The sequence below is a fragment of the Chaetodon auriga genome, chromosome 22 (assembly GCF_051107435.1).
Source record: "Chaetodon auriga isolate fChaAug3 chromosome 22, fChaAug3.hap1, whole genome shotgun sequence".
NCBI lineage: Eukaryota > Metazoa > Chordata > Actinopteri > Chaetodontiformes > Chaetodontidae > Chaetodon > Chaetodon auriga.
In genome coordinates this window covers 19,514,916-19,531,457 of record NC_135095.1, presented here as the reverse complement: position 1 = coordinate 19,531,457, position 16,542 = coordinate 19,514,916, and the positions used below count along the sequence as shown (strand labels likewise).

At 45.2% G+C, this 16,542-nt stretch overlaps 2 protein-coding genes and 1 non-coding gene across 3 annotated transcripts; all 3 read left to right on the top strand.

Annotated features, from left to right (window-relative positions):
• The first annotated feature begins 1,246 nt into the window (after window positions 1-1,246).
• On the top strand, window positions 1,247-8,109 carry pthlha (parathyroid hormone-like hormone a). The gene is made up of 4 exons (XM_076722512.1): window positions 1,247-1,686; window positions 1,885-2,006; window positions 6,634-7,171; window positions 7,391-8,109. Exons 1-3 carry the CDS (start codon window positions 1,498-1,500, stop codon window positions 7,145-7,147), a joined length of 825 nt encoding a protein of 274 aa, XP_076578627.1. The 5' UTR covers window positions 1,247-1,497; the 3' UTR covers window positions 7,148-7,171; window positions 7,391-8,109.
• On the top strand, window positions 4,946-5,018 carry trnat-ugu (transfer RNA threonine (anticodon UGU)). The gene has a single exon. It is a non-coding gene; the product is annotated as a tRNA-Thr (tRNA).
• Window positions 8,110-11,526: 3,417 nt separating the features above from the next.
• Window positions 11,527-16,533, top strand: c4h11orf98 (chromosome 4 C11orf98 homolog). The gene is made up of 4 exons (XM_076722238.1): window positions 11,527-11,599; window positions 13,570-13,694; window positions 14,264-14,361; window positions 14,986-16,533. The coding sequence occupies exons 1-4, from the start codon at window positions 11,561-11,563 to the stop codon at window positions 15,102-15,104; spliced, it is 381 nt and encodes a 126-aa protein (XP_076578353.1). The 5' UTR covers window positions 11,527-11,560; the 3' UTR covers window positions 15,105-16,533.
• Window positions 16,534-16,542: the final 9 nt, after the last annotated feature.

Below are 16,542 nucleotides of genomic sequence, written 5' to 3'. Positions count from 1 at the left end.
TTTGTCTTTGTATCGTTTATGATGAGAAACTTCTGTCTGACGACGTCTCACGTTGGATTGTTAAAACTGTTTTCTTACCAAAATGTTTCTGACGGAGAGTGCTGACGTAGCTTGAAAAGCTCCGCGTGGAGACGTTCACGCTGCAGGTCTTCACACGTCCTCACATTGCTGACAGTTCAGGGTTCAGCCCGCAGACCTCATCACCTCAGATTTCAGCGTTAAGCCCGATCAGACCACCTGACTGCAGGTCTGCGGCGTAAAGGCCGGCGATGGCCCGGAGTCACTGCGTCACACCTCAGACCAGCTGTCAGTGTGCATCACACGGCTCCAAACTGGAAATACCTCCCAGTCTGACCGCCGTGGGAAAGTCACCTGCACAGTCTGACGCTGAGCCGTCAAATCTCATCACTTCAAACAGGTTTTTAATCCAGTCTGCGTTCATAAAATGAGTTAATCCACAGTGAAGATTCAGCTTCCACTTGCCATTATACTGGAAGATACAGATTTTGTCCTGAGAGCTTTTCTTGTATTATTACATTACATACAGAAATCCTAATTATGAGAAAACTGTGACTTTATTTGTTTATTTGTTGATTAAAAAAGAGATCTGTAGGAAGGTATCCAAGAAAATATTCTTTGTTTTTGTTGTTTTCTCTTCAGAGCTTGATAATCTTTATTTACAAAACTCAGTTCTTTACATTAAAAGCACAAACACGTTAAAGGAAAAGCAGGTAAAAAGCATCGAATATCAAAAAGACGTTTACATCTTTATATCCAGCAGCAACAACAGTTACATGAAACATATGGACAAACAGTAATTTGGCACTAATCGCCCCCCATAGTTCTTCCAGCTGTGGTCTCAGAATGACTCACAGTGTTTGTTTTCTAGTTTGTTTTGGTATTTTCTTTGTTTTGTTAATACTTTTTTTCAGTACTGTCACCTTTGTGTTTGTTTCGTTTTATTTATTGTTCTTGTTTTTGTTGTCTTGTCCTCTTTATGAATTCATTTTCTCAGCTTTGACACTGACATGTTAATCTCCAAGCTCATGATCAAATATGGTTTTTGGCGCTCCGTGCCCCCCGTAGCTCCAGCTGCGGTCTGTGGTGGACTCTGTGTGCTGCTCGAGTGCCACCTTCCTGTCGTTCCTCCTTTGCTCTGAGCGCTGCGACTCCTGCAGTCGGTGGGCTGAGACAGGAGGAGGCCCTCCTCTTTGTTAGTCCTCCCCTTCCCTTCGCCTCTGACCTCCTCAGGCTCTCAGGCAGCATGCAGCAAACGCTCCCATCAGACCGACCTGCAGCAGCAGCAGCAGCAGCAGCAGCAGCAGCAGAGCAGCCTGAGCTCAAGCCGCCGCCGGCTGCCCTGCCGTCACTCTAACGCTCACCTTTCACCGCAGGACACCTGGACGACAGCTGGAGCTGCCGCTGGACTTCCTCTTCTTCGCTTTGAGGACTTTTTAAACTGAGGAACATAAGTGAAAACTGAAGAGCAGCTCCTGGATGTCTTTTGGCTCGTGGGGTTTTTTTTTTCCTTTGCCCGAGGTGTCATCACCTGGATTGTGTCTCCTGAGACGTCGTCTCTTTGTGGTGGAAAGTCAGAGTGGAAAGTTTGAGACAGGACATCAGAGAGTCCTTTTTCTCTCTCTTCCTTTATCTTTTTCCGTGTGGGACAGACTCTGCTGTGGGAAAGTAAGTTCCCATGAACTCGTCCTCTTCTTCTTTTGTTTTGCTGTGTTTGACTCTGGAGTTTGCTGTGAAACATGCCGGACTGGTTTGTGCAGCGTCTCGTCTGAGGGTGTGAATGAAGCAGCGTTAATCAGCTCACAGCTGATGAGTGTTCAGGTGTGAACGGGTGCAGGTTGTTCATGTTTGTTTGTGTCTTTGCAGAAACTCGTCTCCACCATGTTCTGCTCCAGCAGAGTCCTGCAGCGGTGGTGCTTCGCTCTGTTCCTCCTCTGCTCTCCGGTGCCACACTATGGACGGCCCATCGATGCCCTGAGCCACAGAATGTGAGTCTGACTTTTACTTTTCAGCCCTTTGACTCTCTCTGCACTGAAAAACGTCGGTCTGACTGCCTCACTCTGAATATCAGGAGAGCTGAAAAGCAGAAGGTGGACTAAAGCTCCAGATAATCTTTTTTCACATGTTTGCACATTTCTTTTCACTCACCTCCGGCCCCCCCGACACGGTGGGCGAGGGCTGGAAAATGTGTTGGGTTGTGAAACGTGCTGGCAGCCGTTCCGTCGGCCGTCGCCCACCTGTGTGTCCAGGTACCTGTGTGATAAACCCGGTGTGGGCTCAGAGGTCTGCTCCTCTTTGAGGGCCTCCTCAGGAGGATCCGGGCTCCGTGGTGTCCATCCCTGGACCGGGACTCTGAGTCTGAGCACAGGAGGGAAATGAATAATGCTGATGTTCGGCTCGGCCGAGGACCAAAGCAAACCTGCTGCCCCTGCTGAGGCGTCTGATGCCAAACAGAATAAATGTTCTTTCAAGTTGCGAAGCCAGAATGCTAAACACACTTTGAGAGCTTTGGAAAGATAATATCGCTGAGACAGTTTTTGGATGTAATCAGTTTTTAATGAAACAGTGGGAAGATGCTGTAAAGGCGGGCAGGTTTTTGGATTTGTGAAGTCAGATTTTCTGCTCCAGCTTCTGGCCTCGCTCACTGAGCTCAGTCTCGGGGGAGAGATCACATCTGAAATGCATTTTGGTGGCGGCAGTTGCAGTTTTGTGCCCGGCTGCTGGAGGAAGAGAGTCAAGTCTTTAAAGTGATTCAAGCCGTGCAGGTCCGGGTCCAGGTTTACGTTAACGGGCTCCAGCAGTTTCCAGTGCGTGGGGCCTGCTTTGCCTGTGTCAGGGGAAATCCAGCTACGCCCGTCCTGTGATATGCACTTAATAGGATATCAGGACGGGGTTAACGCCACCCGAGTGGAAAGGAAAACAGGAGCGCGATGGAAATCAGACGGCGGTGGAAGCTGCCGACCTCTGACCTCCTTCATCTGAACCGAGCAGGCGGCGGCTTTCAGGCTGGATCGAACCTTTTCAGGGTTTTAGGAAATTAGATTTTCAGTTTGGAGCCGAGAAGCTCATGAAGGAGAGACGAGCCAAAGTTTCTGGGTTCAAATCCAGCCGTCACACGAGCTGAGAGTCACTCAAACGTGTCGTAATGCTGATGAAGCTGCAGCGATCAGACCATTCAATCAGAACATCAGAAGAAAATCAGCTGACTTCTGTTCTGACGGTCGATCAATCAAAGACTTGACAGCTTTGACTCTGTCATTGAAGTAAAGTGAAGGCTTCGGACTGAATGTCCGCATTCTGATTTTCTGTTTTCTGACGTTTTATTCTCAGATGATAAAGAAAATAATGATCAGATTCATCGATGATGAAGAGTCGATCGCTGAATTTAGCTTCAGTGAAAGCATCTCTAAACCTCTGTGTGACACTAAACTCGAGCAGCTGCACAGAAAAAAGCAGTCAAATTCTCCAAATGTGGATTTCAAAAGTCCTTATGGGATCTTTTATGGTGGATGGGGGTCTGAGCCTCCAGGATCACGACCGAACTCGTGTCAAACCTCCGACGAGCTGCAGCCGCTTTCAGAAAACATCGTCTTCCACAGAGAGAAACAATCAGCATCAGGTAGACGGAAGACGGCGAGCGTTGGAGCGCCGCCACCTCAGGATGTATTAGGCCATTTTCCTCCTCCTTCCTCTGGCTGGAAGCCGTTTGATGTGAGCTTTATTAAAGGTGAAAACAGAAGCAGATCAGCTTTCAAAGACGTGTCCTCCCAGAGAGAAGAGAGGCTTTTTCTCTGCAGGCTGCAATTTACAGGAAATATCTGTATGCATATAAACAAAAGCTGCTCTCAGGGGCCCCTCTGTGTGCGGAGGCGAGTCTTTTCAGGATATCATTATTATTATTCAGCAGAAAAACACACTTTCACCTGAAGGGAGCAGAAGAAGAAGAAGAAGAAGAAGAAGAAGAAGAAGAAGAAGGAGAAGAAGAAGAAGAAGAAGAAGAAGAAGGAGGAGGAGGAGGAGGAGGAGGAGGAGGAGGAGGAGGAGCTCGGTGTTCTGTCAGTTTGCTCTCAGCAGTCAAACGTCTGTAAATCCTCCAGAAATGACTTTCAAATCAAACTGAGTGATTTGTGTGAAGGCCTGCGGTGCTTCACGCCCTCCAGATCAAACTGACCTGTCCGCGGGGAGCAGCAGAGCATCATGGGAACAGCGAGGCAGCTGGAGGGCGGTGCTGAGCTCTAATCAGCCGCCGGTATCTCTCATTGAAGCCGGCGTGTTTGTGTGCTCAGACACCTGAAGTGTTTGGCCGGCGCTGCTGCTCGCCGGTTCCCAGGCCTCGAGCGGCGTCCCTGTTTTTCTAAGAGTTAAGACTCTGAGTAACTCGACGCTGCAGCAAAGCAAAGCCCCAATCCTTCTGCTGCTCCCACTCTACCTGCAAAGATAACAGCTCGTCCCATCTGGTCAGAATCAGAGGTGATGGAGAGCTGGAGCTCCTCTTCCTCCTCCTCCTCCTCCTCCTCCTCCTCCTCCTCTGGTGCCTTTGTTAAAGTCCAGTGTTGTTTTAATCAAACTGTTTTCATCACGTCCGTGTTCTCAGGCCTGTTTGTCATTGATTCAGCAGAAACGCCTTCACGACATCTCAAAAACTCAGAAACTCAACACATTTCAGTGAAGTTTGGTGCAGAGTTCAGCCAAAGGCTGCTTGCTGCAGTTTTCTGTGCAGACAGCACCACCGTGTGGCCGCTCGGGGGCAGGGCACCACAGCCTGGTGCTGGTCTGGGAAACCAGGAGTTCTTGCTCAGACCTGGTTCAGCGCTTTATTTAGTGTTTTTCAACCTGAACAGCCCTTTTATTTTTAATGTACCAACCTGTTCTGTAGTGACTTCTCATTGGCTGCTCAGACTGCTGTGGGTGTGGCCCCAGTGTCACGGGCTCCATAGCTCAGGGGTTAGAGCACTGGTCTTGTAAACCAGGGGTCGCGAGTTCAAATCTCGCTGGGGCCTGATCATGTTTTCAGTCTCTCCTTCAGAATCAGGGAAGTTCTGCTCACGCACTTTGTGAAACCGTGATTCATCCTGTCACACCTCATGACGGCTCACCTGTAGGTGTTCTTGGAGCAACATGACACACTCTAAAGTGTGACAGAGCTCAGTGGAAGGTGTTTCCTTTAGGTGAAGATCGTCATAAAGATTAGAAAGACAACTCGATAATTATTAACATGGACTTCAGCACAGAAAAAGATGCTTTTCAAGTCTTTGGTGTTTCTATGGCACTTTGGTTTGGGCTCCACGGTTCAGAGGCCACGGTGCTGTTTTTGTAAACCAGAGGTCGTGAGTTCAAATCTCACTGGCTCCTCGTATTTTAAGAGGTTTCCACCAGTTTGGATGAAAGGGTGTCTAAACTGGTCTCCAACAGTCTGACCAGCAGGTGGCGCTGCAGCAATGTGACAAACACTCAGAAGAGCATAGAGATGATTCAGAATTCATCTCTGACACCAGCTGAAGGAGGCTCGGGCCTCGGCGAGGGAGGCTCGGGCCTCGGCGAGGGAGGCTCGGGCCTCGGCGAAGGAGGCTCGGGCCTCGGCGAGGGAGGCTCGGGCCTCGCCGAGGGAGGCTCGGGCCTCGGCGAAGGAGGCTCGGGCCTCGGCGAGGGAGGCTCGGGCCTCGCCGAGGGAGGCTCGGGCCTCGGCGAGGGAGGCTCGGGCCTCGGCGAGGGAGGCTCGGGCCTCGCCGAGGGAGGCTCGGGCCTCGGTGAAGGAGGCTCGGGCCTCGGCGAGGGAGGCTCGGGCCTCGGCGAGGGAGGCTCGGGCCTCGGGCTCTGAGTGCCACAAATCTGTCAGTTAACATTCATTTTAATGGGAAGTGAAGCACCATGATGGTATTAATGAGCAGTCAGAAGGAAAACTGGCGTTTTCCTGTGAAAAGAAGAAGAGGAGAAACTCATCTGGACCTCCTCATGCAGGGTGGAGATCTTTGGTATCAGTTTTAACGACCCTGGAAACAGATTCAGCTCCTGCGGTTCCATGAATCATGACATTTCACTGCAGGATGCAGCAGGGAATGATTGGAAAGCTGCAGCTCTCCGAAAGCCCCCCCCCCCCACCTGTGCTGCCCCCTGCTGGTCAGCCAACACACATGATGGCAGGCAGCTCACTGCCTTCAGCTCCATCCTGAACAGTTGAAGCTCGGCCATGTTTTTCATTACGACATGTTTACTTGTGCAAATGTATTTTTACACATTTATTTGATGAAAAACGAGCCTCCTGTACTCTGTCAGTACTGCTTTCTCTCTCTCATCAGGAGGCCGATGGATTCTTCTCTTTACATTCATTTTTCAGCCGTTTTTGTCAAACATCTGAAAAGTGTTAAAGATTTCAGTGAAGTTTGGTGTAACTTCAGCCGTGAGGACAAATGTGCCTTATCGTGAGAACAACTGCATTTCTAACATTTCACTTCAGGATCTTTACTTTAAAGTATTTCTACACATTACTGCTCACTTAAAAACACACTTCTTGTACTTTCCTTCTCTCTCCTCTCTGTTGGAGGTAAATGTTCTATTAGAAATGAGTAGAAACTGACATGTAATTAAATATTCTGTGTTTTCTTGTGTTTTGTGCAGAAAACGCTCTGTGACTCATGCTCAGCTCATGCATGACAAAGGTCGGGCGCTGCAGGACTTTAAGCGCCGGATGTGGCTGCAGGAGCTCCTGGATGAGGTCCACACGGCGGAGATCCGGGACCTCCCGATCAGAACCACCGGCGGAGGCGGCAGCAGCAGCGGCGCCGGCGTCGGCCTGACGGGGGTCGGCCTGGGCATCAACCTGAGCACCACCGGCAGCACCCTGCACTCCAAACCCCCCGGAGCGACCAAGAACCTCCCCATCAGCTTCAGGCTGGAGGAGGAGGAGGGAACCAACCTGCCGCAGGAGACCAACAAGTCTCAGCCCTACAAAGACGGAGTGCTGAAAGCGCCCGGAAAGAAGAAGAAGAAAGGCAGGTCCGGGAAGAGGAGGGAGGGGGAGAAGAGGAAGAGGAGGGCGCGCTCTTTGGGGTGGAGGCTGGAGGACGAACCCGGAAGTGGACTCCACCTGGAGTGGAGGTCCCTGCTGGGCCTGCAGAGGGCGCTGCTTTAAAAACGCTGTCAGTCTCTGACAAAGGTGAGTCCACAGGTGAAGATACAAATCACCATGACACAAACCTCCAGTCTGCAGAAACATGAAACACGTCATTAAAGACCTGAAAGTCTTTTGATAAAGACAAGAAAAAACCAGAAAAACAAAACGCTCAGAGTCTGTGAGAGAAACTCGTCAATAAAAGAAGAAACAAATTCCCTAAACAAAAATGACTGAAGTGAATCTCTTGTGTTTGTCTTTCAGAACCTACGGAGGGTTGGAGTGGACTCCTAAACGCTCCTGTTACAGTCTTCTGTAATTGTGATTGTTTGGAAAGAAATTGGAAAATATTTATTGTCTGTAAATATTCTAAATATAGCAGAATAAATAGCAGAATACGATAAAAAAAAAACTTATTTGATGCTCTGTGAGGCAACAGATTTTAATCTTTGTGAATCCTTTTGCTTTTTTCTTTTTTATTCCAACATGTCAGATTTTTTTGCAGTAATTTATTTTGTCTGAATGGTGTATTTATTTTGTAAATGTATCGAGGTGCTGCTGACCTTCTATATTTTTGTACCATATTGCACTTTAGATATATAAATATAAATATATATACCATTAATTTGTTTATTGACTTGTGTATGTGGTTGATTGAAATGAAGACAAAACAACGGTCGTCATTCTGCGTCTTTGTTCAGTTTGATGTTCGACCTTTCGCTCTGCTCACTCGTCCAGTTTTGTGTTCGTCTGCTGCTGTTTTTTCGGATGTTTTCGGATCTGATCGAAGCCGTTCGTTGTCTCACTCTTGTGTTCGACCCTCCTGCTGCCTTCAGTGTCCTGTTTCCTCCACGGCCTGCTCTGCTTCTCAATACCAAAGTTCATGTTTGTACATAAACACGGCCCGATGTTGTTGTTTTTGGCACTTGCACTGAGATAAACACCCTGTACTGAACAGATTAAACTTTTGACAGTGTCCTGTCCTCGGTCTCCTGTGTCCTTCATGTTGCTGTGTCCCGTTATTGATAATGAGAAGAGAATAAATTCACATAAAGTCATTTTACATCAGAAACTCTTCACTCGGTGCTGCATGAGTTGATTCTTGGTGTCTCATCTGCAGCTCTGTGTTGTGGCGTCCCTCAGGGTTCCGTCCTGGGTCCTCTTCAGTTTGCCTTGTATCGGCCTCTCTGGGCGAAATGATAATTATATTTCACTCTACATCTCCATCGAGTCAAACTCTTCATCAGCTGGTTTTTACTGACACAGACGATCAATTAAAAACAGAATGAAGCTCGGCTGCAAAGTGTCTCTACCAGGTAGCTGCTTGGATGTTTGTGTGGTTGCTAACGTGTTAACGTTACTGAACGGAAACAAAACGCTGCATGGATCTTATAAAAGGCCTAAAACAGCAGTTCTACCTGTTCCAGCAGGTCAAGCAGGTGAGACTGTGTCGTTTGTATTTCCAGTTTACCTGAGACAAACTCCGCTCCTCTGTGGCTCTAAACATCCAATCAGCTCTTTGGTTTCAGTCACTGTGGTGCAGTTTCCACTGAAGCTGAAGAAAAGCTAAAAGCTAAAAGAACTGAGCAGGCTTCTTTCAGTCTGTGATGTCGATGCATCGTTCTCCCATCAGTCATCTGTGTGTTTGACACTTTTAATAACCGGCTGTGTGCTGTCCTTTAAAGAAGGCTCCCGAAGAAAAAGACATCTGCAGCATGTCGGAGTCAAAATGACAATATCCTGACGTAACTCGGCCCAGCGCTGCTGGCGTCTTCTGAGTGTTATTCTTATTTTACTGTTGGGACGTTGACCAGATTTAGTTGAATAAAGGTTTTTGAAAAAGGCTCCACAGAGCAGAACCACCTCTAGCCCGCCGCCACATTTTCTTCTTCTGCTGTATTTCTGCAGGTTTTCATCACTCCTTCAGTCTAATCAACATCAGCTGTCCACCAGGAAATTGTCCCCATCAGCTGAGAAGCCATTCGAAGCCTCTGAAGCAGCTTTTTTAATCGTCTGCACATGAAGCAGGAAAAAACTACAAGTTTCCACTCGGCCGAGCAAAGTGTCAACAAATTCAAATCCCTCGTCATAAATTCCACCCAGAATTCAATTAGCGATGATCAGCAGCTCCGAGCTGAAGAATGAGGCCGCGGGGACTTGGCTTCTCTACGAGCCATTAAAATAATTCCCTCCGCTGCGGCTTCACAACGTGACAAGTTTGGTTTGGCGGCAGGACGGCGAGCTGAGAGACGTCGAGCAGAAAGCGGCGGTGTCGATGGCGTTGATGCTGCGATTGAAGCAACAATTCTTCAATGTCCAACCAAACAAAACAAAACCTGAACCCAGAGTCACATGATCCAGAGCACACTCTGACGTTCAGGAAGACTTTTCTATTTCTGTCCACTTCTTGTTTGAAAAGGAGTCAAAGCTTGAATCGGAGATGGTTCAGCTCCATTCTGTTTTCGTTATTCTGCTGAAAACCACCACGAAGCCGAAATGTCCCGAAAACCTGAGAGAAATAAAAACTTTGAGAATGTTAATGAAAATATCCAGAATGAGCTTCTTTCAAACATGAACATCAGATTGACTTTTAAATGAAGTCTTCCTTTATTACGCTAACTTGCTAAATGCTAACCTCACTCTTACACTAACGTTAACTTTGTCATGTTAATATTTTTCGCTAACGTTAGCCTTCTTTTTGTAAAGCTCACCATGCTTTTCTATATGCTAACCGACTTCTTTACGCTATTTTTTTTCCACGTGACGGGTCTGCGTCTTGCGTCTCTTCTTCTGTGGTGGTCTAGTGGCACTGACTGGAGGATCAGCGCCACCTGCTGTTTTTCTTCAGCAGCGAATCAGATTCATGCAGCAGGATGGATGAAACATGACTCCAGTCACATTTTCTTTTGTCTGTTTTCTGGAAGTTCAGTTAAAATTTACACTTCATTTGGATGAAAACGACTCTGTGAATATATTCATTGTTGTTGGCAGAACTCTGAGTACGGACTCTGGTCCAAAGCTGCTACCAGGATTTTGACTCTCTGCCCAAATCACCAAATCTGACATGTTGTTGTAGAAGAATATTGACAGTGATGAAAAAGGCTGTAACATTATCTGTGTATAATGGGAAACATCTTCCAGCAGGACGCCTGAAAGCTCACAGAAACTCTTGTTTAGATGACAGAAATGCTTAAAAAAACAGAAAACATTTGGCCTGATTTCCAGACTGGCTCTGAATCGAATGAAGTGTTGAATGTCGTCCAATAAAAGAGCTTGAATAATCACCAAACATCCTGCCCAAAACAAAACTTACCCGACGTTTAAAGCCGATCCCAGGCTCTTCATTCATGTCGTGTCAGAGATCATTAACACTTCACATTCTTTGTCGGATTTCTGGATCCCAGTTTGTTTTCTGAGAGGAGTTCAGTCCAGATGACATGAAGGACGAAGAATGAGCCAATCACAGCGTCGAACCCTCTTATTGTTATGACTCAATCTGACCTGCAGCGTTCGATGGAGCTCCTAACAGCTCGAGTCAAAGGTCCAGATGTGCTGCAACAGAACTGCTGGACCTCAAATCGTTTGAGAACCACGAATCTCCAAAAAGGTTTGACGAGCTCGGAAAAACAGGCTGTTTTCAGCTCTGTGACGATGCATTTTCAGCTGATCCAACAGGCTTTTTAAAGAGTTTATTGAGCTGAAGAAGACATGAAGGAACTCTTCATCCTTCAGTGAAAAAGTATTCGGTGTCATGTGAAGAGGGACAAAGTGCAGTTACCCACGTGTGACCACCAGGTGGCGACATTCAGTCACTGTATGACATCCAGCTGCGTTCACCAAAACCTATTCTGAGGTACTTGTACTTCTGCTTTCCATTTCATGCCACTTTGTACTTCTACTCCACTACATTTCAAATCAAATCAACATTTCAACTACAAATACAAGAAATACTGTATTTTTTAAATTATTTTTACTCCACCACATTTATCTGAAAGCTTTAGTTTGTAGTTAATTTACAAATTCAGATTTTTAGACATAAAATATATGGAGAGTTTGTAAAATACGACTTTTCACTTCACTATAGTTGTTGAAGAGCTAAAGTTACTTTTTAAATTTCGATTTTACATAAAATAACATTATAAATAAATCTAGCTACTATTTATTGTTAGAGACCAAAACCCCAAAAGGCAGAGGTCGTTCAGAGTGGCTCCACCCTGATCAACAACAGCATCAAAGTAGTTCTGACATATCAATAAATCAATAACAATGATGATTCAACAATACCATCGTGCATGCGTGTGCTTGAGTGAAGGTCTGTGGCTGTAATGAGGAGGTAGAGCTGAGGGGGCCGCAGTGAGCCGCGCGTCCTGAAGTCTGACGGAAATTTAAGGAGCAGAAGAAGAAGTTCTTCAACGTCCATGTGAGAGGACCGGCATGGCTCCACCAGGAGGGAAGATAAACAGACCAAAAACTGTAAGAAACACTGATTTCTGTGAACGGTGTGCACAAGACAGTGATGAAGGAACAGAAGAGGCTTTAACTTCCTGTTCTGACGTTTGTGTCACCAGAGAAAACGAACATAGAGCGCGATCGTTAGCAGCTAGCATGGACGGCTAACGTAAACACTGGAGCTAAGTGTTAGCAAGCTACGATTACCTGTTTATGTCTTCCTGTTATTAATTTACCTGTTATTAATTTACCGCGTTACTTACAGCAGTCAAAGTACACAAGTATGAGCTTCTTGTAGTTAAAGTACACAATTATTCTCACCTTCATGTTGTAAAAGTATCAGTCTTGAAGGTACAAATTTTCTCAGCTTCATGCAAAGTTAAAATATCAGCAGTGATAGTACAGAAGAATACTCATGTTCGTGTAGTTAAAGTATCAGCAGTAAAAGTACAGCAGTACTGTCAGCTTCATGCAGTAAAAGTTCAGCAGTATTGTCAGCTTCATGCAGTAAAAGTACAGCAGTATTGTCCCCTTCATGCAGTAAAAGGATTCCCTGATTGTCTACCCCAACGCGGGACTATCCCCGGTCGGCACTCTCCCGCTAGCCAGACTATCGAGCCCACCGACATATAACGGAGCTAGTTATCTTTTTTTATGTTAGTTTTTTGTTACGCACAAGTGTATTTGACATATAATTAGTGACATATTGTTTCAAATACACCTACAGTATGACCATTAGCCTATGAATTGACTTTGTCGTTACGTTTTAACAAGTGGTGGATAAATCCTCTTTCCGTTTCCGTTAACAACATTGCTAACTTGTACCGCAGAGCTAACGAAAACTCCGGACCATTCTATAACTCCCGACCATTTATGCGTGTAGATTCTATAACTCCCGACAATTTATGCGTGTAGATTCTATAACTCCCGACAATTTATGCGTGTAGAAAAGAGCGAACAACAACTCCGGACTAGCAAACCAGTCCTATTACTGGCCAAGAACGTCCTGTTACTGGCATTACTGCCGCTTCGACTGGCATACTCCGCCGTCGTTTTATCCAGTAGTGTTATTCTTACTGGAGTGGTGTTAAGAAATAATACGTGTGCCAATACATAATATATGCTATAAATGACACGAATACGTGAAATATAATCAGGGGGCAGTGTATATATATGATAATACGTGAAATATAATCCGGCGGGATAGATCGTCTAAACCACCTGGGGCTACGCGTCCGTGAGCGAACTCAGTTGGGAGTCTCCGTCTATCTACCCAGTAAAAGTACTGTGTGTGCGGTAAAACGTCTCCTGTCTGATCTCTGATTCTCTGTGACTTCATCAGTTTGTTCATACTGAAGCTTCAGTGTCAGAGCAGCATGTTACTGGTGGAGCTGCTGCAAGTGGAAGTACTTTAAATACTTCATGTACTGTGAGCTAGTTTAGGCCAATGGGGCCCAACGTCGGGGTCAGGCCCCTCCAGAGGGTCAACAGATACATGTGAGGGGCCATCAGATGATTGATGGAGAGGTGTGATGAGTGGGAGGGAAACGTCTATCAGATCTATCTCTGTGGTCAGGAAGTGAAATAACTACGTTACCACCGTTATTTCTAACGAAGTAACAAACAAACCTTTGTCGAGTTGTGTGTACTTGTATCACATGTGTTGGCTGTAGTAATAATAACACTGTGATGACCTCAGAAACTTTCCTCTGAGCTTTGAAAGATCATTGTGAGTTTATCAGGGTCAGCTTTATGAGAATGAATGTGTGAAGGTAGTTTCCTGCTGTGGGTCTGCCCTCTGCTGGTGTGATGGTCACACTGCGCTCAGCTTGGTTCTGCTCTTTTCGTTCTGCTCTGACTCTTCGCTCTTTGGCTCGTGTTGTTCAGTGCAGCAGGAACCTTGTTAATGTGACTCTGACAGTGTCTCTGGGACACCTGAAGTCCAGCTTTAACTTAAATCTCCTGTTTGTCCTCATTTTGTCGTCATCTGGCAGGAACTGGGGAAGAAGCTCTTCAAGCGGCGGCGAGTTTTGAGCAGAGACAAGAGGAAGAAACATCAGATCGTCGGAGCGGTCGTCGATCAGGGCCTCATCACCGTCCATCACCTGAAGAAGAGGAAGTCAGTGATCTGTGAAATCTGTCAGGACACAAATGAATAATCTGTCTCATGTTTAGACATGTGAGGTGCTAAAACGTGTTTGTGTTTTGCAGTACATGTAACATGTACTGAAGTACTGCACTTAAGTACAAATTCATCAAACAAATCTCCAGAATCCTCCTCCTTCTTCAGCTCAATAAACTCTTTAAAAAGCCTCTTGGATCAGCTGAAAATTCATCGTCACAAAGCTGAAAACAGCCTGTTTTTCTGAGATACGAGGTTCTCACAGGACGCTGCGCTGCAGACATGTGATGATCTCATAGAATCTGAAGCATTGATGAAGATTAAAGCAGCAACAGGATATAAAGGAGTTCAATGAGCTCCAGCTGAAACATCTACAGCAGGAACATGAATGAACACATGAACGCAGCAGGAACATGAATCCACAGACAGCAGAGAGAAACACACTGACAGGAACACTGCACTCATGCACCAGGAGTACTTTGAATACTTTAAGTACATGATCTGAGTACTTTCTCCTCTGCTGTGCTGATATTTTGGAGTAAAGACCGTCATTTGTTGACTTTCAGGTCGAGTCCGAGAGCGAACATCACTCTGTCCGGGAAGAAGAAGCGGAAGCTGCTTAAGCAGCTGCAGCACATGCAGCAGGAGAAGAGCGGTATGGAAGGTAAAACCACAGCTGCCGGGCGCCGTGAACGCCATCAGACGCAAACTCTGGTTATGTTTAAACCACAGCTGCTGAACGAACACACTGTCACACTGACACCACGTCCTCCTCTGCGGTCCAGAGACGAGACTGAGACAAAGCAGAGCTGCTGCTTTGATCATCAGCGAATCCTTTTGTTCGTGTTCCAAGCTGAACTACGACCTTTACCCCCTCAGATGTGATGATTTGACGCTTTTGTTTGTCTCGTGTGATGATAAACTGAATGTCTTTGGTTTGGACTGTTGGTTAAAAACAGACAAACGGGACATTTCAATCAAACACGTCGTTCATACAGACAGTTTGTCACTAATTATAACATCAGTGTAGACGAATATAACCAATGAAACTCACTTATGGAGGGTCCGTAATGCCCATAAAGTCACATCCTCACCAGGTGTTTCATTGTCTCTGAGACGTTAATGTTTGCTGAGTTTCAGGACAATCCATCTGAAATTTGTCTGGACCAAAGCGGAGGACATTCGCTGTGTCTTGGCAGGAAGTTTGTGACGCTTCACGGTGACGTCTGTCCTTTTCTGAGTCCTTAAAACTCTAAAATGTGTCCTCTGCTGTCGTCTGACTCCTCAGTTGAAACCACAGCTGCACCACCGAAGACGAAACAGGACTCGTCCTTTGCTCCAACCAAGAGAAAGAAGAAGGCAGCAGCTGGATCGCAGCAGGACGTAGAGATGGCAGACGATGAGTGAAGGGACCACAGTCATCTGTTGTTCCGTCTTTGAACTGGACTCTGACGTATGAGACGTTTTATGGTAGTTTTTTGTCCAGAGAGACGTTTTTCTGTCTCCAGCTGGTTCAGTCGGTTTGTTTCAAGAAACAATGCTGAAGGACGCAAAGATTCAGAGACGCTGTGGAAGACATGAGGACTGAGGAAAGGAGAGATGCTGGCGTTGAATTAATCATTAAAGTCAAAATTCAGTTAAGATGTCAAAACTTTGACTTAGTCGAAGTTGAGAGACAACACCTGATTTTTTTAAATTAAGTCAAATATAATAAAGTTTAAGAGACACTAAATCAAGTCAGTCATCATTTGACTTTTTCAAAACTCCTGAGATTCTAAGTTAAGATTTTTGATTAAGGATCTTGACGTAAAGACACATTTTGTCTTAGCTGTCTCATAATTTAATACACCTGTTTGACTTAAATTCAAGTTACGACACACAGCTGATTGTGACTTGATAACGGTCTTAAAAATTTTCACTCCTGAAGTGAAGATTTGTACTTTAAGGTATTTTTAGTTTTGCCTTTCTCTAAAGTCGTCTTTTCTTATTTCTCTGGCAGACACGAATGGTCTTCCGTAGCTTCACGTCACTCTTTGCTGTGTGTTTCCAAAGGTTGTTTATGTGAGAGGCCTTTAAAATTCATCAAGTATAACTGCATCACATTCATCAACTGTTTTACTAAACAGGTCAAATTTAACCTCCTGCTGTTCTTTGTTACACCAATATTAACCTCAAATGTCTGTTTTACTTAAATATTAAATCTGCCGTTACTCTCCTCGTCCTTTGTTGTCTGCTCATTATTATATTTTCATTTTTAAAGAAAACTTCCCGTTCAGGAGGACGTATTTCACTGTTACACACCGTCTGATTTGATTTGTATTAAACATGAAAGTCAGTGTTCTGACTGAAACGTTGATTTACAGTGTCGTCCAAACTATGAATGTGTGCAATACAAATAAAAACAGTACACATGACCAGTTATGTGGTGAAATACTGCAGTACTGTCTCAGGTGACAGTTGTGTGATTATTAGCATCAGAACCAAGAAAGTACAAGTAATCTGATACCATCTGCCGTAACTGAGAAATAATATGTAATTAAGAAAAGATACTCAGTGATTATTATAGAAATATAGTAGAAATACTTTATAATAAAAAGTGAATATTTTTATTTAAAGTAAATTTTGAGACATAATTTGGGGTTAGAAACTATGTTGAAAGGTAAATCTTACTCTTTAAATCTGGTGATTTTCTGTCTGTCAAACACTTGATTGTGATTTAAACACCTTGACCTGATGAATTTTATAATTTACGTCGTCGATGTGTTAGTTTGTCATTCAGAAACCTTTTGTCTATTTTGTCAGATTTCAAACGTATAAAAATGTTGATTCACAACTGAATCGTGTT